The sequence below is a fragment of the Pagrus major genome, chromosome 17 (genome assembly GCF_040436345.1).
Source record: "Pagrus major chromosome 17, Pma_NU_1.0".
Taxonomy (NCBI): Eukaryota; Metazoa; Chordata; class Actinopteri; order Spariformes; family Sparidae; genus Pagrus; species Pagrus major.
Window position 1 is genome coordinate 6,482,670 of NC_133231.1, and position 22,708 is coordinate 6,505,377.

Below are 22,708 nucleotides of genomic sequence, written 5' to 3' on the forward strand. Positions count from 1 at the left end.
GTAGTTAGGTAACATAACACAAAATCACATCATCCTCTTCTCTGCTTCCATGTTTCCTGTCTGTCTCTACTGGCACTGTCAGGGGAGGCTAAAATGCCTAAAATGGAATGACACTGCAAATACCAAGAATTAGCAATAAAGCTGATAAACACCACGTTGTGATATATTCCCAGTTAAGTGCCCAATTAGTAGATTTCACTAGTATTCGCCGACTCCCTTCTGTGGACTACGACCACTGAAAAATTCATACTTGAGTAAAACTGAAGATATTGTGTTTAAGTATTACTTTAGTAACGGTTAAAGTATCTGATATTAAATGTACTTAAGTGTCAGAATTAATTTCCCGACAATAAATGTATCAATATATCAGAAATACAAGTGAAAGTAAATTATTCATACAGTGTGTGTACAGTACATGCATGTGTATACTGTTTCCTGTGGCTTGACTATCAGCTTCTTGATTATTGGATCCAATGTTCAGCATTTTCCTGATTATCGTAATCGGTGTTTTTTTATCCAATTGCAGATAAATTAAATATGAGTAACTAAAGTTATCAAATACATTTAGTGGTTAATGGTCATTGCTGCGTTCTGTCTTCTGTATTTACATCTTAGCTGCTCAGTTGCTTTATTCTGTACTCTACAGCCCCTTTAACTCAGATCACCAAACAGCAAGACATGGCAGGGTATCAGTCTTTCTCCAGGAGGAATTTAACCTATCTAGAAATGTACGCACTGACCTTGCGTATGGGAGTGGGCCTGTACATGTTTATGTGATGTGGGGCAGAACTCAGCAGAAACTCCAGTTCTTTCTCATATTTACATCCACTCTCTGTCCCTTTTCCTCTCCTCTCTGTATGTTTATGAAAAAGGGACATAAAGTCCAAGGGTGCGTGTGATTTTTGCTCAAGTTGAAACATTTTCAACATTAGCTAACATGTCTTCACCTTAGTCCGTGCCGCCCATAGATGAACTTGGGTCTAATAGTGCTCACTTAGTTTCTTTCCATTGTCTTTAAATGCAATTGACCAATACAATACAACATTAGGCAATACAATACAATTTACCTCATACCTGTGTAAATTGAGAAAACGACATTTTGCACATTTTTTTTGTTGAATTGAGAATGAACTAGAGAATAAATGCAGAATGTCACAAAATGTAACAAATCACAACAAAATCTTTAGTCAAAAATCACAACAGTGGACGCAGAATTTACCTATCTGTAAAAGTCCTTGTCCTCTGTGTCTTTCATTGTTGTTACATTGTCTATACATCTCTCTCCCTTTCTCTCTCTCTGTCTTTGCTCTGATCCTGCTCACCTTCTCTGATCTGTCTGCAGGAATCACAACCTTGTTTTCCCCCCAGTGTCCCTCTCTAATTGAAGCTAATAAAGATCAATTAAAGTCATTAAGGGCTTTTCTTAAACGAGCCTTGGCTACTAAATGCATTAGCAGGCTCTCGCTTCCTCCATATACACTATATGTCTCTCTCTCCCTCTTCCTCTTTCTTCTCACTTAGCATGCACAGGGGCCTGCTGGGGTCTGTGGGGGCCAGGGTATTTCCAGGGTCACATCAATGAACAGTACTCATGGCTGTTCTTGGAGCTGACATTTAACCGCTACATCTAAGGCCAATACCAGTGTGTTTGCATTCACTCTGCCACTAGGTGATACATGTGCTGACATTCAGTATGTTTCAGGTTATAATCAGGAAGATGACAGTTAACTACAAGTTGAACCATTTTTAATGGTCTTGCAGCAATGTTTTCTCTATGTCAGAAGGAAAAGGACTCTTATACTTTGTTAAGAACATAATGGCAAGACACCACAACTATCCGTTAAAGTTATTACTTTTTAGCTATGGATGGGATCGTGGTCGGTCAAGTCCACCTCTTCAGGCCAGACTGAATTATCACGAAAAGCTACTGGATGGATTGCTGTAAAATTTTGTTCAGTTATTCGTGGTCCCCGGAGGATGAATTTAGTGATCCACTGACTTTTCATCTACAGTAGCGCCATCAGCAGAGTGCACTATGTGTTTAAAACGCCCACTTATATTACAATAGTGTGATAATGACATAGAACAATTAAATAGCCTAGACTTTATTAAATAAACAAATAGCCTTGCACACAGGCCTGGGCGGGCAGGCAAAGGATGAAAGTCAGACAAATTCTGAATACTTGAAAACTATTTTTTCTCTGTAGAGAGTTACCTCAGCTTCCCGATACAGTACATAGATTGCACTTGAGTATTACTTTTTGTCAGGTGGCACATTGGCAGAAGTGGTGTGATGTGGGTGGGTAAATTCTTTCAAAAGCTTCACTAAAACACTTAATTTCAGGTGGTCACGCGTTGGAAATAGTAACTGCAATTACATTACCAAAATCCTATTAGAAACGCATTATATTACTCTTTCTACTTAAAGTAATATATCACTGTAATACATTAACTTTGTCATGTGTTACCCCCAACACTGACGCTCAACTGGAATAGTGAATTACTAAAAAAAAATGTGTTCTCTTCGGGTACTCCAGCTTCCTTCCACAGTCCAAAGACATGCAAGTGAGGTTAATCAGTCACTCTAAATTGCCCATTGGTGCGAATGTGAGTGTGAAAGGTTGAAAGTCTCTATACGTCAGCCCTGTTAGGAACTGGTGACCTGTCCAAGGTGTACCCCGAGGTTAGCCCAGTATCAGCTGGGATCGACTCCAGCCCCCGTAAAGGATAAGCAGTTACGGATAATGAATGAATGAAAAATAATACATGAACAATAGAAATCAAGGGCTATATCTATTAATGTATATCTATGAAGACTTATTCCCGAAAAGCACACGACCTGAGACATTTCTGTTGCCAGAAAACACTTGGTCATTAAGTGTTACATGTACTTTAACTTGACTGTAAAAATTGAAATACAAATTTTTGAAATGAGAAATACAGTCTCACAGTGCAGCTAGTGTGGCTGTAGACTTCCAGGCTACTAGCGTAAAGAATAGAGCAAGGAAGTCCACATAGAAACTACGTGTGTGGACATACTGGTTCAGTGTGTTTGGTTTTACCACGTCACCAACCACCCATCAGACTCAAAGCCATTGAGGATCCATTATCAGAAATGCTGAGGTTGGAGCATTATTTCACTATCCAACTGCTGTAGCACAGAGCACCATTCTTACTCGAGACTCAACAGAAAACAGGCAATATGACCGAGCGATAGGAAAGATGAAGCAGAAGGAGAAGTGACCCATTCACAGGACAGCAGGGAGCCTGATGGTGCGACCATGAGCTGACGGGACTGTCAACACACTTTATACAGCTGACAGTGTGTGTGTGTACATGAGAGTGTGTGTGTGTGTGTGTGTGTGTGTGTGTGTGTGTGTGTGTGTGTGTGTGTGTGTGTGTGTCTGAGATTGTGCTTGTGTGTTAGAGACGATGTGTGAATGTGTGTTTTTTGCAGTGTGTTTGGTTGTTTTTATGTAAGTTTGTGTGCATGTGTGTGTGTACAAGAGACGACTGATGATTGTGTGTTTGCTTAGATATCTGGTGTGTTAAAGCTAAATTAAATCTTACCACATCCTGGTTGTATGCAAGTGTGTGTACAGTCTGTGGTGTGTGTGGAATGTGTTTCATTAGTCGTAGAGCTTCACGTGCCCGTCTGCAGCCTCGGTACAGTATAGCAGCCAGTCTGGTGCAGGGATGAGGCGGTAAGCCTGCGATCACTCAGCCTGGGCTCTGCCTCCCTCTCCATATGGCCACAGAAAGCCTCGGCTGCCTCCCCAGGCCTCTGCCAGTGTGAAAAGCAATTGTGTGGAATGTGTAGGAATTAAGTATCCCATCATTCAGCGCAGACATGCAATTAAAAGAGCTGCAGCCGTCACTCGTGGTAGACATCGCGTGAGTCATGTCACTATAACTCAACACAGCGGACGCCTGCCATTTTTTTGTTCTTAAGAGGGACTAGTAAACACATAGACATACACACACTTATAAAAGGCTCACACACTTCCTGTCACCCATTTACTCTCATTTACATAGAGATTCCCAAATGTAAATTTAAAAAATTAGTGAGTTAGAGGTTGCGATAATAATTCCTGCTGTCCATACTGGCCATGAAGTGATCTCTTCCTAGAGTGACTAAACAGGAGGAAATGGTTGACAAAATCCACAGTCCTGAATCTGCTGTCATTTGTTAATAAAAATTTGCTTTTTATGTTAATATACTCCTTCACTGCAGTTCAGAAAGGAAACAGTCCTGAGACTAGAGGAACTTTGTACTAAAAGAGACAAAAAGAGTATGCTTGGCATGTGATTTCATGTTGTAGGTAAGAAAAAGGTGAAACATGATGGTAAATTGATCTATACACAACATTAAAACCACTGACAGGTAGAATGTGAATCTTCACTGGCCTCACAATTCGATTTGATTACTTTTCAGCTGTCAATGATTCGAATGCAAATTGCAAGGTTGACAGCACCTCCTCAGATCTTGGCTGATTAGCTGGGCTTGCTGTAACAGTTATTACTTATGGCTGCAGACGTTAGCTTTGGCTGAAAATGACTAACGCGATTAGTAACTGTTGTGAGGCAGAAGTCACGCTCAGCGTGGGTCTTGTCCAGTTCATGCTTCCCAGCAAGTTTATAAAGTCCAACATGTGCACCCAAGATGTCCGTTTTAAAAAAACTATTTTTTTGCAGATGATCTTTGCCTCCCTTTGACATGCCTCCTACATGAGTAACGTTAGCCTAATGTCCACCCACAATTCAAAGCATGGGAGCAACGTCACAACATAACTTTATTGTCCAGCTCAGGCGGGACAATCAACAATCCGCTTAAGCGGCAGTCTCTGGATTATGCTCTTTCTCTGCATCGATGCAGAATCTTTCACGTCCGCATCACGATGCATCTTATAATCGAGACATTTCCACACCTCTACTGACAGGTGATGTGAGTAACATCGATCATCTTGTTACAATGCAATGAGAATCCTGAGAATCCTGGCATCTGTGTGGATGCCACTTGACATGTACCCCCCATCAAAACACTGTTGCGGACGAAGTACACCCCCTCATGGCAATGGCACTCCCCAGTGGCCTCTGTTTTACAGCCTAATGTTGACAAGTATGCTTTTACTCTGCTTTCACGTGTGGCTGTCAGGAACAACCATTAACACTTTTGATTTCCCACGTGGTCAGACAACATGTTGTATGAACCAGTTCTCTTCTGGCGTAACTCAGCCTTTACTTTGTACGTGCTCTTTTAGTCTGTTGTCCACAGAGCAACCACAATGCACAACGCAACATAGTTCTCACCTTCCAAGTGGGCTGAGCTGTGGTTGGTTTGTGGTTAGGATGAAACATGACCTAACAACAATAGAGGATACCTGAGGATACTTGAATCATCTTTATAACATTGATTTCCCCCTATTATGGTATTGGACACATATTCTCCAGTTTCTGGTGACTGTTGTTTTGCGTATCTGATTGCTAAAGTCCAGTTGTAGTCTTGTCTGAAGTTCATTTTCAGCCATGTTTTATTTAGCTCCATGATAGAGAATTTAAATAGCACCTACAATCACAGCATTATGTGCTGAATTTAGTCAAAATGACATAAAGTTTACCAGTGTTGCAGGATGACAGGTCACCAAAACTGTTTCTCAGACTGAAAGAGCATATTTTGCACAAGAACGCTGCAACTTTTGCAGACCCAATTGATTTGTCTAACATGTGTGTTACTGCTGAAGCCTCACACTAGCTTTGACTCAACTATAGAATGCATTTATATGCAGAATGAGTAGCCTACCTTTACTGCACGTGTATGCACATACAGTACCTTGGCATGCAGATAAATACATTAGGGCGACTGTACAAGCCGAACATTAAGAGACAAGAGAAGGCAATTACAAGAATGTTGGCATTCAAAGAGAACGAAGGTCATGCGTGATGGATGTTTACAAGTAAAAGTGGTCGAATTTCTGGTGCTGTACTTATTACTTAGCGTGCATCTTTATTAAGTACACAGCACAGTTTAAGCCGATATCTGAACAGTCTCTTGCCAAGTGATGTACTGATATATGGTACATTTTAATACAATGCTGTAGTGCAAGTGTTGCATTTTAGATGTGGCAGAAAAAACATTTTCTAGTCACTCCACTGAGATTAAGAGTCGTTTTCGCCAAGTGGCCAAAAGAGAAACATTGCAAGAAGCAAAATTGCAGTAAAAAAAAAACACAATTGCATCCAAAATAAAAAAATTTCAACATGAGCACCTAGACCCTGGACCCATTCAACACATTCACAGTTTTTGTGCCGCTTTATGGAAGGCATATTGAAATACCTCTCCTTCTACGGTATGTACACAAAGACGTACTGTATGTAGTGCTCGTCTCTGTAGTGTTTCAACTAATTTGTTTCTATCTCTCTTCTGATAGCTCATATCAGTCTGTTCACAGTGCTAAGCCTGAGTGGGCTACAGTGTAAATATCCCAGACCTATTATTACTCCAACAAAATGTTCCTAGCCGTTGTCAAGCCACTAAGTACAAAATGGTGAATTGCAGACACGAAGAGAGATAATTGCCACTCACACTGGAAATTTGGCAAGCGCCTTCCCCACGAGACCCGGATGAAATGGTGCTTCAACCCCCGAAACTGTCATTCTTAATGAAATGGTAATTACAAACCCAGCGGAACAGCTGAGGGGCCTGCCGGGGCCCACGGAGCCCAACTACCAGAATAAACCTGCTACAACAACCTGCAGAGAGGAGGGAGAGAGGGAGGAGGGAGGCAGGGAGGAGGAGGAGGGTGAGAGAAAGATGATATAAAGCAGGAGAGAGGTTCAGGTAGGCAGAAACACCAAGAATCTGAGATTTATTTCAATTGTGAAATGTAATACACACTCCAGGTTGGAGTGTGCTGTACACTGGGACCCTCATCAATAACGCCGGCTGTGTGGAAGGCAGGAGGGGAGGTTGGTTAAAAGCGCCCACACAGCCTGGGTAATTGATTGCTTTGTAAGTGAACGTGTCTTTAACCTTTGGGAGGTCAGGCCCAGTCGGACACCATCAGTCCTGCCTGGGGTTGAACCGCTTCCAGCCGTTTGTCTTCCGCTGCTCCCTCGTCTCAGGGCCGATTTGTCAAGCATGAGATGTTTTGGGTGTTTAGATTACAGGCGAGATGGGAAAACAAAGGCAAAATGCCACCCCAAACAAAAGGCCTGAGCCTGGATCTCCCACTGATCTGCATGCCGGGCAGGAGGCCAGCTACCTGGGGTGCTGAAACTGAAAGGGGGAGGGGGGGGAGTAATGGGGGGGACTTTGCTGAAACAGAGCCACAATGAAACCCCCGAAACACAGCCACTGTGGAGCTTGAACCTGAGCCAGAATGGAGGCTGAACGGGAGCCAACATGAGAATTGAACGACAGCCAGAACGGTGACATGAGATAGAGCCGGAATAGCGCCTTGAGATGCAGCCAAAATGGCAGCCAGAGACTCGGGGGGATAGGAGGGAGCTCGGGGCGGCTAACTGTTTTCTTCGCGGCAGTGCTCCTCATCACTGGAGATTTTAAAGTGTCCCTTTGCCACCCTCCCAGGTACTTAGGCCTGTCTGTCTGTCAGGCTGTTGGAGAGTGACTAAAGATGATTTATCTCTTAGATTATCAGGGCCAGTAGCTACGCCGTCGCTCACACGATGCCCCGGAGAGACAGGTCAGAAACAGACAACACCTTCTAAGGCCCACACTCTGACACCTCTGTCTTTCTTCTGAGGCAGGAGCCATTTATAGCTGACCTGCACTTTGTAACACATTGACAGGAGAAAGTCATACTCACATCTTGCTAAGCGCATGTGTGGATCATGCCTGTGTGTTTATTTTCAGACGTGATATCTCGTCACCGTAAGGTAAAAGCAGCTTGTTCTTGCGTGTTTGTGTCAGTGTGTTTTTGTTATGTCTGAACAAGTGGGTGTGTGCACATGCAAGAGTATGTGTGTTTGTGTCAAAGCACAAGGTGCTGTGTGTGCCTGCCAGTTCCATCTGCTGTTCTATTACCATAGACGTGATGTACCTGCCACTTCCCTCCTCAGCTGAGGTGTGTGTGTGTGTGTGTGTGTGTGTGTGTGTGTGTGTGTGTGTTGTATTCTCCCATCCTGTTGTTAGATCTGACAACCACTAACACAGACTCGTGGTGAAAAAAGGGAGAAAAAATACTCTCAAGTTCCAGATCCCTCCCTGAGTCTGACAGACAAACTGTCTGGGATTGTGGAGGAGCTACACTCCTCTCTTACCGTACTCTCTCCATCTCACTCCTCTGCTGGGATTTAAGCAGCCAAGAAGTGTAGTTTGACACCATTCTCTAAAGCTGACTATATTTTTAAAGGAGCAGTTCACCAAATAATGAAAATTCACTCATTATCTATTCATCTCCATGCCGATGGAAAGTCAGGGGAAGCTTTGTTGTCCACAAAACATTTCTGGAGCTTCACAGTGAAACAGTGTCGCACATGAAAAAAACTGAAGTAGATGGAGACTTGTTTTTAAAAAACAGCCAAAAAAACAACATAAAATGGATCCATACAGCTCATCCAAAGTAATCCAAGTCTCCGGAAGCCCTGAGATCATAAATGGAGTTGATAATATGTTATTTACACCACTGACGGGCGTTCGAGCTTGTACACCCACTTCAGACGGGGTACGTGCTCATGCTTTAAGCTAAGCATCTACAGTAAAGATTTAATTTAAAAAAAAAAAAGAGTATAAAGATGTCTTTTCAAATCAACTTAAAATCTTGATTTTTTGAGACTTGATCTATGCTGGATGAGCTGTGTGGAGCCATTTTATGTTTATGTTTCTTTTTCCAAGTCCTCTAGTTGTTTAGGTGTATGCTGCAATACTGTTTTGCTGTGAAGCTCCAGAAAAGTTTTATGGAGTACAAAACTTCTAGACCGAATTTTCAATTCCTTTAACACAAGTAGATATTCTGTTGTTTTTACATAAGTATTGTTTGGTTCAGTCGGGCTGCATATGGTTTGAAAGCCTTTGGTTAGAGTGTAGATTCAGTACCTATATTTGTAGTATAGATGCCAAATTTTACAAGTTGTCAAAACACACGGCATCATACAAGAACTTTGCCTAAAATTTGCTTCATTTTGATTCAAATAAGAAACTTTCTGATGAAGAATAACACTCTTCTTCAACCACATATGTAGTTCCAGGGACTACAAAGCCACAGGACAACATTTTTGCACTTGAGGAAATAACAGAGAGTGATGTTGTTCTTTCTTGGTATTGTTGCATGACTGTGATATTTGAATGGATGTATTGAATGATTAAGGAGACATGCAGACATGGACAGGGATTTTGCCCTGAAAGTTCCTGGTCCATCATGAAATCCTAACTCCAGAACAAAGAGTATTTGGTACCAGGAATCACAATAAAGAAACTACATCTAGATCATGGATCCCTACTATCGAAACAGGTAAAGTTCCTGAGTTTCTTAAACGGTTTCTGCACCCCTGAAACTGTGGTGTACGGGTTACAGGTAAACACATTTCAGCTGGTACCAAAACAATGAAGAAGTTCAAAAGTCTGAATCATAAAGATGTGGCGCAAACATGAATCGGACAGTCAGCGCCCCTTTTAGAGACTCGTCATCTCAGGAGAATCAAATGATAAAGAGCTGAAGTTTTCAGTGGGCAGGAGAGATGACAAAATTGTATCTCGTTGAGATATCCCTGTGTTGATCACTGTACAGTAAATAAAGCAGTCTTGTTAATCTTGTTTGGAAAATATGTCAAGCAGTCTGGTTTGTTCCCTTCTGTTCTGTCTGTGAATTGACTGAAGATCAATAACCTTGCAGCTCTGTCAGCTTTATAAATCGAGATGAATATGTAGCTCACAGTTTGTGTGTGTCTGTGTGTGTTTTTGTGACGGTGCACAAATGTAAGGGATGTGAAATATGTGCGTCTGTGTTTGTGTGCACACACACCCAATGCTCTGGCAAGCCATTTCCATTTCATGCAAGGCCATAGATCGTCTGAGGGCAGCGGATCCCTAACTCTCTCTCTCTCTCTTTCTCTGTCTGTCTCTCTCTCTCTCTTTCTCTGTCTGTCTGTCTCTCTCTCTGCTCTCTCACTCTCTCTCTCTATCTTCTCTCTCTCTCTCTCTCTCTCTCTCTCTCTCTCTCTCTCTCTGCTCTCTCACTCTCAGTCTTCCTGGTGAGGTTGTAAAACTGGCCTTGTGTCTCTGCCCCAGCCAGATAGATTAATTAATTATCCAGACCTCCTGTTTTTTCATTGCTGAGCCAATTACTCCGTGACTGAGTCTGTGGTCTATGTACATGTGTTTTAAAAAGAGAGAGAGTATGTGTGTGTGTGTGTGTGTACTTGTGAGAGTGTGTGTGCAAGGAAATTACAGCTATAGCTCATCCAGAGACACACAATCCCACTATCAGGTAATATTAGAGAAGCTATGCTATGAAATTGTTTCCTATGAAATAAGAGTACATCTATGTGTGGGTAATTGTTGGCTAAGTGACAGGAAGTAGAGGCTCTTATGTGTGCATTTGTGGGGGGTCTGGGCAGGCCAGAGGTGAGCCATTACCCTTGACCTCAAATCATATTTGGTTATTTAGACATAACAGATTTAATAAGATAAACACATGGTTTGATATCTCAATTTTTAGCTCTTTACCTTATTGAGTTGCTCAACTATTTCTGTCTGAAGTAATGTAATACTTCAGTTGTACTCCAGATATGCAAAATGTTGCTATTAATTGTGCGTGTGTATGTGCATTTGATTGATGGGTCAGCAGGCAAACTGGGCTGAATGAGCCGAGTGTGTGTTTGTGTGTGTTTGTGTGTGACATACACTGACTCGCCCTGAGGGACAGGGGAAGCGGAGCGCTGCACCTCCTGCAGGGGGTGCCATGTCTCCCGGCAGGGGGGTGCAGCAGGCAAACAGAGGGGCGCCTGTGCACCCCTCCACCCAAACTCCTACACACACGCATACACACCACCCTACTCCACCCTGCTGCGCTACAAGACGAGTGGGGGGTTGTAGGGACCCAGTGCTCTTCTCAACCTCCACTAATGCATAATTCATGTACAAGTTGCAATTTTGATATTTTACTCGGGGGGTAGAAAAACAGAAGACATTTCAAAATAAAGTTTGCACACTCAGGCTCCTCAACTCCCTTTTTTCTCGTTCAGAATTAAATTATATCAACGCCACGATTAGCTGACAGCAAGTTGCTGGCAACGTAAATCTGCTCTGGAGTTTGCAGAGCAGAAGTGTCTCGTACACATCACCATTTATAGCAATACTGACAACATTTCAAAAAAAATATCACGTATCCATGTTCGTATTGAGCAACTAAAGCTTCAGTATTATTTGGTTTACCTTAATGTTGTCTATGGTGTCGTGAAGATCCATTGCCATCATTAACAACTTAAGAAACATAATGGACATTGTTATTATTCTTATAATTGCATTAGGGTTCATTTTAACATGATTTTAAACTGATGACATGTTTCAGAGGTCTGTTACACAAATGATGCATTACTGCTGTTGTGAATCTCAGTGTATTGTAAAATACACTGAATTTATAATTTTATGCTCTATATTTGGTGGGAACCATATTTTTTATGCAGCACTACCTCTCTCAAATTCCACATAACTTTATTTAGATTCCTGTTATTGGAGTTTTTTCACCTTAAGCATAAGTAACATCACTGTGTAGTTCACTATCTGCACATTTCTTTGTCTGTAAAGGACTTTTTCTATACTGCATATTCAGTACATACTTCATTATGCTTAAAAGAGATTATACATGAAAAAATAAATAATTCCTTCTTTTGTGTCAAACTTTGCTTTATGGTCATTTAGTATTTTCTTTGTATTAATTCTATTTATACTATTTAATGCATGTTTGCTTTCCTTTATATCATTTGAAAGACGTACTGAAGTCTTTGCCATAGTCATTGAGCTCAACAATGATAGCGTATGCCCTTAAACTGACCTGTAACATAAAGGCATCCTGTATTCTTTAACCATAATCATTTCATATTCTTTAATCCTGTGAGATGTCAGACATTTTAATAAACACACAAAAACAGACTTTGTTTTTGATTGTTACATTTCGGTTTGCTCTATCACATTTAGTGATATGACATCAAAAACTCATCCCTTTGAAGAGGCAAACAAAGGCTCCTGGTTCCAGTGTTTGCTTTGTCCGGAGTGAAAGAAAAGCACTCGGGACCCGGGGAGGGAATCTTATGCCAGGCTTGTAGCACTGCTCTTACTCAATCCTCTCCCCTCACTCCCTCTTTCTCTCTCCCTCTCTTTCCCCACAAGGGCAGAGACATCTAAAAGGACTGTACCTTGGTGTGCGTCCAACAAAAGCTCTCTGCTGAATTTCATCCTCCTTTGAATTTGTGTTTGAATAACACACGAGCTACAAATCAAAATATGTTGGACACTGAGAGTGAGGTCATGCGGTATAGATCATCGCGGCTTCCAGAGAAGTCTCCTTGTGTAAGAGAAAGGGACGGGTGGCTGCTACTTTGACTGATGGCTGTAGGGACTGAGAGGGCCGTTTGGTGCCCATTCTCCTGAGACTAAGTCCACGCCTGTGCCAAACCCCTCATTTTCCACCCCGCAATATATTTCATTAAACTTTTAACTCTTTGCGAGGTAATTCACTTGACATTTTGAGGCTGTGCTGTTGAAGGCTGATGAGTGTTTCCTTCTCTGTAATTTCCAGTCAGACAGATATTTGCCTAATACTGCCTAAAAAATCTTTTTTAAATCTTCATAAAAACACACATTTAGAACAGTTGAATGGATGAAATTGTATAACATCCAAAGCAACAAAGCTGAGCAGCGCGGCACAGCATTTCATGGTTACAGCCGTGCAGGTCCCAGTGGCGCAGATATAATTAAGACCTCTTCTTAATTACTTAATAAGCCTAATTAGTAACATTTCTGAGCAGCAGATTTGGCTGGAAGAGCGATGGAAATCAGAAGAATGTTAAGTCTTTTTGTTATTTCATTTAAATCCTAATGTTAATGAAATTAGGGCATCGTGATATAACAGAAACAAACCACGCTGGGATTGACCATAGGGCTAATGCAGTTTTCTATGCTCCTGATAAACATTCAATTAAGTGCTACAAAAAAGAGGACAGAAAAATAGAAGAAAACAAACGTAAAACAGTTTTTATTGGCTGCCCCAGTTAGTGTCACCTTCATCAAGTGTTTATCGTATCCACTCTGTGTTGATTTTTCATTAGCCCACGGCCAGATGTGATGGAGAGGTGCGTGAAACTGAACGGGGGTCTGCTGTGTTGTCGTTCGGATATCTAAGGCAAGCCCACCAATCATGCGCTGGAGCTGCGACTGCGTTCCTGGCCACTTAATTAGAAGTTGTTGGTACCACAGAAGGTGTCACCAACCTTTTCAGGCACAGAACAGATGGTGTCCCCTCTTTTTGAGGTCCTGCCAATGCCCACTCTGTGGCTCCTGGGAAAATGACCTAACTCACAGGCAGCTGCTTAGTGCGGCTTGAGTGATTCTTTACAGCCACTTCTATTGGGGGGGACTTAGCAGGACGTACCATTGCAAACAAGGGGTGAGACCGCAGCAGCCATGTCCCTGGAAAGCTGCAAAAAAATCTGTTTTGGTTGGAGGGTACCAGTTGTTAAAACTGTGTTTTTAATGCCATGTGCAAAAGCGAAGCAAGGACCTCGACCCTGGAGATCTTGATGTCTCAGCGCTGGTTAGGTTTGTGTGCACCTTCCTCTGCTGCTGGCAGATGGTGTGAATATCAACAGAGAAAGGACCTGGGAAGGCCCGCAGAACAAAAAGTGAAAAGGGTTCCTCGACAGTTACAAAGAGGCCCCATGGAGAGGTGGGGGGGTTGGGTGGGGGAGTGGCCTTCATCCTAATGGTTAAAAAGAAGGAGGGAGTAAGAGTTTGCAAGGGCATTTGCCATCGAGGAGTGAAAGTGGATGAAGAAAATGCGAGGGCCGAAGATTCGATATGTGTGTAGGCGGGGGGTCGGGGGTTTAACATGCTTCGTGCTGCGTGGACAGAAGATCGGCTGTCACTCTGTAGTCGGCTTGGCTCAACCTCCCTCCGACCACGCAGGAGGTGGAGAGAGAACAAGTTGAAAATTTGATGACTGTGTTTTCTGACTAATCCCTTCATATGTATTACATTATGTAGCTTTCATCTTAAAGGCTTTAAATCTTAAACATCTTTGCAGTATTTCTAAAAATCTCAGTTACATCCATTAAAGGAAATTTGCAAATCCTGGGAAGACACTACCCAGCAATGTCTCAAACCACAACAGCTATGAATCCTGCTCTGCACACATTTCTTTTTGGAGTAATCACAAGGCTCTTGCTGACTGTAGCACTGTGTTAGTCTTTTAGTTTCTTGCTACTGATGATGAGATGGCTGAAAGGGCCGGAGAGTCTTCTCGGAAAGCGGCTCAGCTCAGCGGTGGTGTTTCATTGACATGGCAGGGGACATAAAATCTGTCATTTTCATCATGTTCTATCGTGGGTAAACCTGTTTCCTGCAGCTTTCTCTATCAGATATATGTCTGTGTGGGTTTATGGGCATAGAGCTGGGGCAGGCCCGATCGATCTGCAGGAGCTGTAGGATTTAATAGGTGCACAGTACGCGCTAAGGGGTATGGTGTGGGGAGGGTATATTTAATCACTAAAAGGGAGCAGGGCGGCAAGACCCGGTCACCAACGGTTTCTGTTTTATGAGAGGTCAGGCTATCGGTTTTGCCCACGCTGTGAAATATCTTAGGTGATCTATTGTTATGGCTGGAGTTTTTATTGTACTTATCAATTTTAGGTAGCCAAACCAAGAAATACAACAAAAGCAGTATTAGTGACACTAATTTAAGTGTCTGTTTGGGTTCTTAAGTGTTCATAAAAAGACAACAACTCCAGAACTTTACCTAAACCAGTCAAGATACTGAATTGTGAATGTTTATTTACAATAATGGTAAAGAATTATGTATTGAAAATACCAGGACTCCCATCGTGTTTCAAGATACAGATTTCATAGGGATAACAATTATGTTATAGTACAAGTAAGTAATGCATTCAAGGTATAATATGTTACATGTCTGCAATTAAATCTCTTTAAACAACTAGACTAGTGGTGTACATTTTGTTGAGTTACATTATCTGAAAAATATTTCCAACCATGTTCAAACCTAGAGTAATCTGTAATTTTGTTGCGTTTCTTTTTTTTGCCAGTTGCTATGACTTCCACGAAAGCATTAGACAATACATCAGAGAGTAACAAAGGAAGTCAATGAAAATTACCAAACACAACGTGAATCAAACTTTAAACAGTAGCTCATCCGTGGACATTTCTATTGCATAGATAGATTTTCTCCCATGATCCCATTCTAACCCCTCATGGCAGAGATTACATACTGTGCATTTAAGTTGTTAGTGAATGACCGTGACCACATACATTGAACTCACCATTTCATTAAATGTATCTGACACATAAGCCATCCAGAGTGCCATTCCCTGGTGTAGTCGCTGGTGCCACTCTGATACACTTAGTTACCTTGGCGCTATAGTTTCTTTAGTACTATACACTGTCCTGGTGCTGTTCATACACACAGCAAATTAAATCTGCATTAATCTGCTGCTGAAAATCCTATTTGAATGATGTTTGCTAAAAACTACGATGTCTAGCTATTTTAGGATATGAGCCTTTTTTTTTTTAAAAACGGAAGTATATACCTGTTTTTAAAGATGTGTGTCTTCAGTAGGAATAAATGGACCTGCAGCTGAGTGCCACAGTAAGGCTAAGGAGATCAGAGGTAATTCGAGACGAACAAATTTATAGACAACAAGAAAAATATAGAACATTGCCAGCCTAAGGATGGGTTCAAACTGACTTAAGCACTGCATAGAACACTTAGATAAAGTGGGAATGATAATGTGGAGGGCAAATAAACACAAGGTCGTCCAGTAAAAAAGTTGAATTTGACTAAACTTTAACTTAAGACTGTTGCTGTTCTGGCTTTGAGCTTTTGATACATTTTACCCTCCTCTCTCCCCACAACACATTTTCTGTCTTTCTTCAGTATCAACAGTCAAATGAAATGTCCCAAAAGTCTTTTTAAAAAGTCAGAGTGAGTTTAATGATTATCTTTCAGTTCATTACAACAAATGAGTTTGAATGCATCTTTAAATATGTATCAGGGAGCTTTCAGGATCACAGTTCCTTCTAATCAGTTCATTTTTGGTGGCTTCTAACGCACATTGATTACTAAATAAAGACACTTTTACCTCCCATCATGTAGTATAAGCACATTTGGAACTTGAAGAGCCAAATAATATAGTTTAAGTTCTTCATTCTTCATTAGGATTCTTGTCAGTCGATGCCTTAGCAGTCGCTTGTCTGGTCCTCTGCATTCAGCTCTTGTCAGCTGTGTTTTGCTCCAACTCTTCACAGCTTTCACAAACCTCCTGAATGACCTTGAACTTCAGCAGCGCACCTCAACCCCACACACCCGTCTGCCTAATGCTATTATGCTGGGCCCTACATGCTAAAAGTCATTGGTGGTGATAGTGGCTGATTAGATTGTGTCCATTGATCGCTCGGCGTGCTGTTAGGACGAGGACGGTGTGGGCTGCAGCTCCTGCCTCTCCTCCTCAGACACACTGACAGTCTGAGACAGAGGAGATGGAGCCCCATGCAGGGCAGCAGATTGAGTTATTGATCAGCTCCCTCCTCTCTCCTGTCTCTGTCTCTCCCTCTGCTGCTCCGAGAGACCCCGTCATCAGGATAATGAATTTCACTTATTGCAGATTAACGGCATAAGGTCTGTATGGTAATAATGGCAGAAATTAGCTCTTTGTCACCCCCTCTGGATTTCCAAGAGGAGGGGTTGTGGAGGATGAAGGTTGTTACTCAGTCTGAGGACTGTGATTTTAACAAGAGGGAACTGAAAGAGTGAAAGTGCGTGAAAAATGAAAGATTTGAGGGAGAATTAAGGGGAGACTTATGAGGACTGCGATTTCAACATCGCTGAAGTGGCGGAGGAGAGTTCTGATGCAAGAAATTCTTGTTTGATGGAGGAGAGTGAAGGAGAATTTAGAGAGGAAAAGAATGTTGAATAGCAGGCGGCTCTGTGCAAAAGGGCAAACAGCGGATGATTCAAAAGAGATGAAGGGAGACGGCGAAGCAGGAGCGGCAAAGTAGAGGGGAGAGAGTAAGACAGGCAGTGGTCATACAGTCACCAGGCAGCGACGCCGCTTAAGGGTCGGCCATTGTGTCTCCAGCACCCAGATTGGGGTGGTAAAGAATGAATAATGAGGCTTGATTACAGTCCGTGAGATGGCACATTGTTCAGAATCAATCCTCCAGGCAATTATAGGTGGTAAAAACAGCAACCCTCAGCCCGGACAGAGCGGGAAGCAATTGTGTCAGAGGACAACATCATCTTCGTCAAAGACTTGTTGCCTCTTCATGTCGGAGCCATTAGCACTTACTGTGCTCCTGCAGTAGATTCAACCACTTACATGAAAGCTTCCAGGTCACGTGTGTGAGGCTAAAAGGAGGCTCATCCTTCATATATACACATACAGTATATAATGGAGTGCATGTTCCCTTCCTGTCTCAGGTATGGCTTTGGATTGCTGGATGCAGGGCTGATGGTACAGCAGGCCGCACACTTCGACACCGTTGCTCCGCAGAGGAAGTGTAAGCAACAGGTCACGCTCAACCCTACCAGGTAAGAAAGCCTTTTGTCAGCTTTACTGACTATATACTAAATGTTTATGTATCAGCCCTACAGCTGCTGATGTTCTATTTTACTCCTTTTACTAATGTTTTTTTGCATTTATATTACAATTTTGTCTCAAATTCAAGGTTTTCCTTGTATCATATTAATCCGGCTGCCTCAATGAAACAGCTTCCCCACAGGAATCAATAATCTTTCATCTTATCTTGATGTATCTGTATACCATCATTGCCTTGTGTGTGTCCGTATATTTGTAGGATGCATGTATATGAGTGTCTATTTTGGCTACTGGCTGACATATGTAATGATCTTTCATTGGTTAGAATCCTTTCGACAGAGGGTGTGGTCAGTGTTGACATCCAATCAGAGGGGTGCCATGGGAGGACTAATGAGATCAACAGTCTGGAGCATGTGCAGGTCAGATGGCAGTTTTAAAACACACTCAGGTGGTATGAGCATGCAGTACAATGTTTAATAATGTGAAATTTATTTTGGAATAACTTGGATATGAAAATCTACAACAAAAGAAGAAGATCTATTTGGGAAATACACTTATTCGCTGAGAGAAAGATAAGAAAATCAGTACCACTATTTTATTTGTCTGTTAAATATACTGTAAAGCTAAAGCTAGCAGTTGGTTAGCTTAGCTTAGCATAAAGACCTCAAATAGAAGGAAACAGCTGGGCTGGCTTTTTCCAAAGGTACCAAAATACACCTGCCGGGACCTCTTAAGCTCACTCATTTAATGTGTTATATCTCGTTAGTTTTAGCCGCAGAAAAACTGAAGTGAAAAAAAAACAGTAAGATGTGGTTGCCAGGCAACCAACAAGGACTCTGGGAAGTCACTGCTCCCGGCCAAGAAACAGTACTGCGCATAACTGTACCCTGTAAATCCACAACTTGTCCTGATTTTGATTTTCAGGTAATTTCAGTCTTCATGCTAAGCTAAGCTAACTGGCTGTAGCGTTATATTTAATGGACAGGTATGTGAATGGCATCGACCTTTTCATCTTATTCTTTGCAAGAAACCAAATAAGAGTATTTCCCAAAATGTTAGACTATTCCTTCAAAACATGGAAAGACGAAAAAGTCAGTTTTCACTTACATGTTTCCTGTTGCCCTTGACATTATACAAATCAAAACTTAACTTCTGCTCACAACGGGGGAAGCTTGAACATTTCATACAAATTGTTTTCAGGGTTTCTGTGTCATGTGTTCTGTCTGAGAATAGAAAAGATAAAAAGGATCATACTGTGATGTTTAATGTGTTGGATGTGTCATTTGCAGAAAATGGCAAAACTGTGTTTTCTTGAGTGAAGGCACATACACTCAAATGTGTTTATGTTTGACTGTGTCAGCAGGCATACGTACTGTACGTGTCTGTGTACGTGCTCATTTGGGTATGAGCGACTTATCTGTGTTTGTGAGTGTGTGTGTGTGTGTGTGTGTGTGTGTGTGTACTTGTGAAATAGCGAGGAGAGAGAGCGGGAGTGTGTCAGCATGTAAATTGAAAAGGCTTCATCTTTGCGGCTCTGCTCCCTGGCAGAAAGCGTGGGTCAGGCCATGGCTGCGAGGTGTGATTGATGGACGTGTTGCCGTGGTAACACGCTGTAAACAGGAGCGGGCTGTCAGTCTTTTTGCAGCTTGGCGGCTCTCTCTGCGATGTGCCATTGTCACACCAGATGTGCTGCTTGTGATGAACAGGGACAGGGAGAGTGTTTACTGGGTGGGAATCAGGGGGATGGGGGTTTGAGGGGTACATGCGCTTATTTAAATCATTTAGCTAATATTAAGCCATTCTGGTCTTCTCTGTTTGTTCCCTACTTTTCTTTGTCCTCATCTTTGGTTGACTATGGACAGATCATTGCCTTGTCCATAGTCTGCACACACAGTGTCTCAGATGACACTGATTGGATCTGGATTGAAACTTGGGCACACAGTGTATGTTAACACTGCCTTGAAGTATTTCCAAAAATTCCTTGCATTGGCTCGATCATTCATTTGTCACATGCATAGGAATCCCATATTTCTTAACGTGTACAGGTTGGTCAGAAGATGTTTGCTTAACAATTAAATTAAAAAGGTTCAACATTTTAGGAAACATTAAGGATTGATACCATCCTCATCTCTGTGCACTAAATACGAAGCCAGAGACTGGTTAGCTTAGCTTAGCACAAAGACTGGAACAAGGGGAAAACCTGGCTCTCTCTAAAGGCAACAAAATCTGGCTACCAGCAACTCTAAATGTCACTAATTTACATCTTGTTTATTTAAACTCTACAAAAACCCAACTGTATAAACATCATTTTGTGGTTTTATGGGGGTGTATGTACAGGACTATTTCTTGGCCGTGCGCAGTAATTTCTTGGAGTCTTGTTGTCACCGTAAGGTTGCCAAACAAACAGTGGAAACTTAATCCACTCGACTACCTACTATCAATTTTGCAACGCTAATTAACAGAGCTGGGCTAGCTGTTTGATTCTTTATGCTAAGGTAAGCTATCGATTTTTTCATCAAACTCCAACTCTAAAAAGTGTATTTCCCAAAATGTCAAAGTATTTCTTGGAGGCAAAAAGTTAAAAAGCTATCAATCACTAGAATAGGTTTAAACAATAAAGATCAGTCCTTATTTCAGTAAGCTGTGTCACACTCAGTAAACAGTCAGAGGTCATACAGTGGCACTGAGGATATCATGTTTACATGTTTCTCTGTCTCTGTCCACCCACTTCCACCCTCTCTCTTGTTCTCCCTGTTTCTTTATCCCTTTTTCAATCTCTTTGTTCACACCTCCCTTCTCTTTTATTTCTTACCACCTGTTCCTCACCAGGTGAGAGTGAGCATCAACAGCGTGTGTCGCGGTGACCTCTCTATAAGTCTGAAGTCTCCAGCCGGCACTGTATCGCTGCTGTTGGACACGCGGCCAAATGACGCCTCCACTGCTGGCCTGAAAAACTGGACCCTGATGACAGTGCACTGCTGGGGGGAGCAGCCTCGAGGCATCTGGAACCTCCAGGTGAGAGAGAAAATGTACTTTCACTGCAGTTATGCGGCTTTTTTTTTCTTTTTCTTTTTTTTTTGCAGTGTTTCATTTTTAGCTACTTTGGCCACACCTTGCTTCTTAGCAAATGTTTGCATACTTAACTAAGCTGGTAAATATGGTAAGCATTACACCTGTTAAACATCAACATGTTCAGCATTGTCATTGTTAGCATATTAGTAGTCTCACAGAGCTGCTAGCTTGGTTTTTGATTTTTCACAGTTTTTACACTTTTTGGTTATTCTGAGCTCTATGAAAGATGGAAATTATACTAAAAAACATTTCATTCAACCATGTTGTTTTCTTTGTATATAATTGGCCTCTCAGACTGTCAACTTGAATAGCGTCTCTCAATCCTTTGATATGACTTTGATTCCAGTGAGGAATGAATACTTTTGTCCGTGCACGTCCCCTACAACACCCGATTGATAACTCACTCAACTAGCCTACAAAATGTACCAAAAAAATAATCTTCTCGGCAAAGCTCATATACAAATTTCCCCCTACTCTCCTGGAAGCCCTATTTCACATACCTTCTCTCATGATATAGAAATGATTTGCTCCGCTTCACATTGTCCTCTTCCAGTAGCTGCGCTGTATAGAAGTTTAAAAATAGCCCAGCACAGCACAGCACAGCTCAGCTCAGCTTGGTTCAGTTCATTTTGCCATAGCAATGTGAATCATCCTCTACTTTCATCTCCGAGTTTCAGCCAAGCATGGCAATCTTCATTTTCCTCCCCGTGCTCTTTTCCTTTTTTTTTCTTCCTCTCATAGATGTGCTGATGTTTGATATGGAGGAAGGAGCTAAAATGGAAGGGAAATTAAGACTGGAAGGTTAAGTAACCTTGGCCAGGTTTGACAGACACAATACTGCCGACGTCTGATTAGAATCCATACTCAGAGACAGTAGCGCGCTGAGGTCATTTACTGTATATACGTGTGGGTGGTAGCAGTAGAGGTGGGGGGTGGGGGGGGGACTCACTGTGTGTGTGTGTGCGTGTGCGTGTGTGTGTGTGTGTGTGTGCAAATAGGCATCAGTCCTTGTAAACAGTTGGAGGTTTATAGAGAAAAAGCTGTGAAGATGAAAGACACCCACCCCCTGTCCTCCATCACCTACCTCTTCCTGCAAACACACACACACGTGCTCACACACACATACACACACACACTTTCTCTCTATCTCTCCGTCTCTGTGTCTCTCCCACGTCCTCGTGCAGATTTACTGTCCCCTCTGTGACCAATTACCAAGGCCCAGTGTGTCGCAGAGACGGGGAGGAAACACCGTGAAGCAGAGCCACATAACGACGCCGTTGCTCATTACCGGAGGGCCGAGACGAGTCACCGCGATGCTCGCAACACGAATTAACGCTCGCATCTTACGTGCCGCATGCCTTAGCACACTGCTAATCAGCACATACACACATACTGATTGGTTTAACGCCGGTTGTCAACTTTACCGCGGATTGGAAAGAAACGTGTACACACACAATCACAAACACAGGGCGCTGGAAATAAAACAGAGCGTTGCAATGCTTGAAGTCAACGCAAAGAGGAACAAAGAAGGAGAAAGGACTCGCTACCTGGCTTTTCAATTATATACTTTTAAATTTCTCATTCTCCGGACTGTGATTACAGATAGGCATGATAGAATATTATGATTTCAGTAGATAATTTACTAGAAGGAGTATTTCAGTCACAAGTGCAATTACAGTAATTTGACATAATGTGGTTCCCGGGGTAAAACTCATACACATGGTGAAGATGGTTTTTAACATTCGTGTGTTGCTGCTGAGGGTAAAAATTGCCTCTGACAAGCAGCCATGCCAGTTAAAGCTTGAAATGATGCACAGAAGCAGCGGCGGAGACGTGAGAGAGACAGAGGACATAT

At 42.1% G+C, this 22,708-nt stretch overlaps 1 protein-coding gene across 1 annotated transcript in view; it reads left to right on the forward strand.

Annotated features, from left to right (window-relative positions):
- The window catches only part of LOC141012037 (neuroendocrine convertase 1-like), a 146,425-nt gene that overhangs the window by 100,945 nt on the left and 22,772 nt on the right, over positions 1–22,708 (forward strand). The window contains exons 10-12 of the mRNA XM_073485419.1: positions 17,664–17,774; positions 18,107–18,200; positions 20,611–20,796. Of these exons, the coding sequence (XP_073341520.1) occupies positions 17,664–17,774; positions 18,107–18,200; positions 20,611–20,796 (391 nt within the window). The remainder of the gene's footprint in view (positions 1–17,663; positions 17,775–18,106; positions 18,201–20,610; positions 20,797–22,708) is intronic.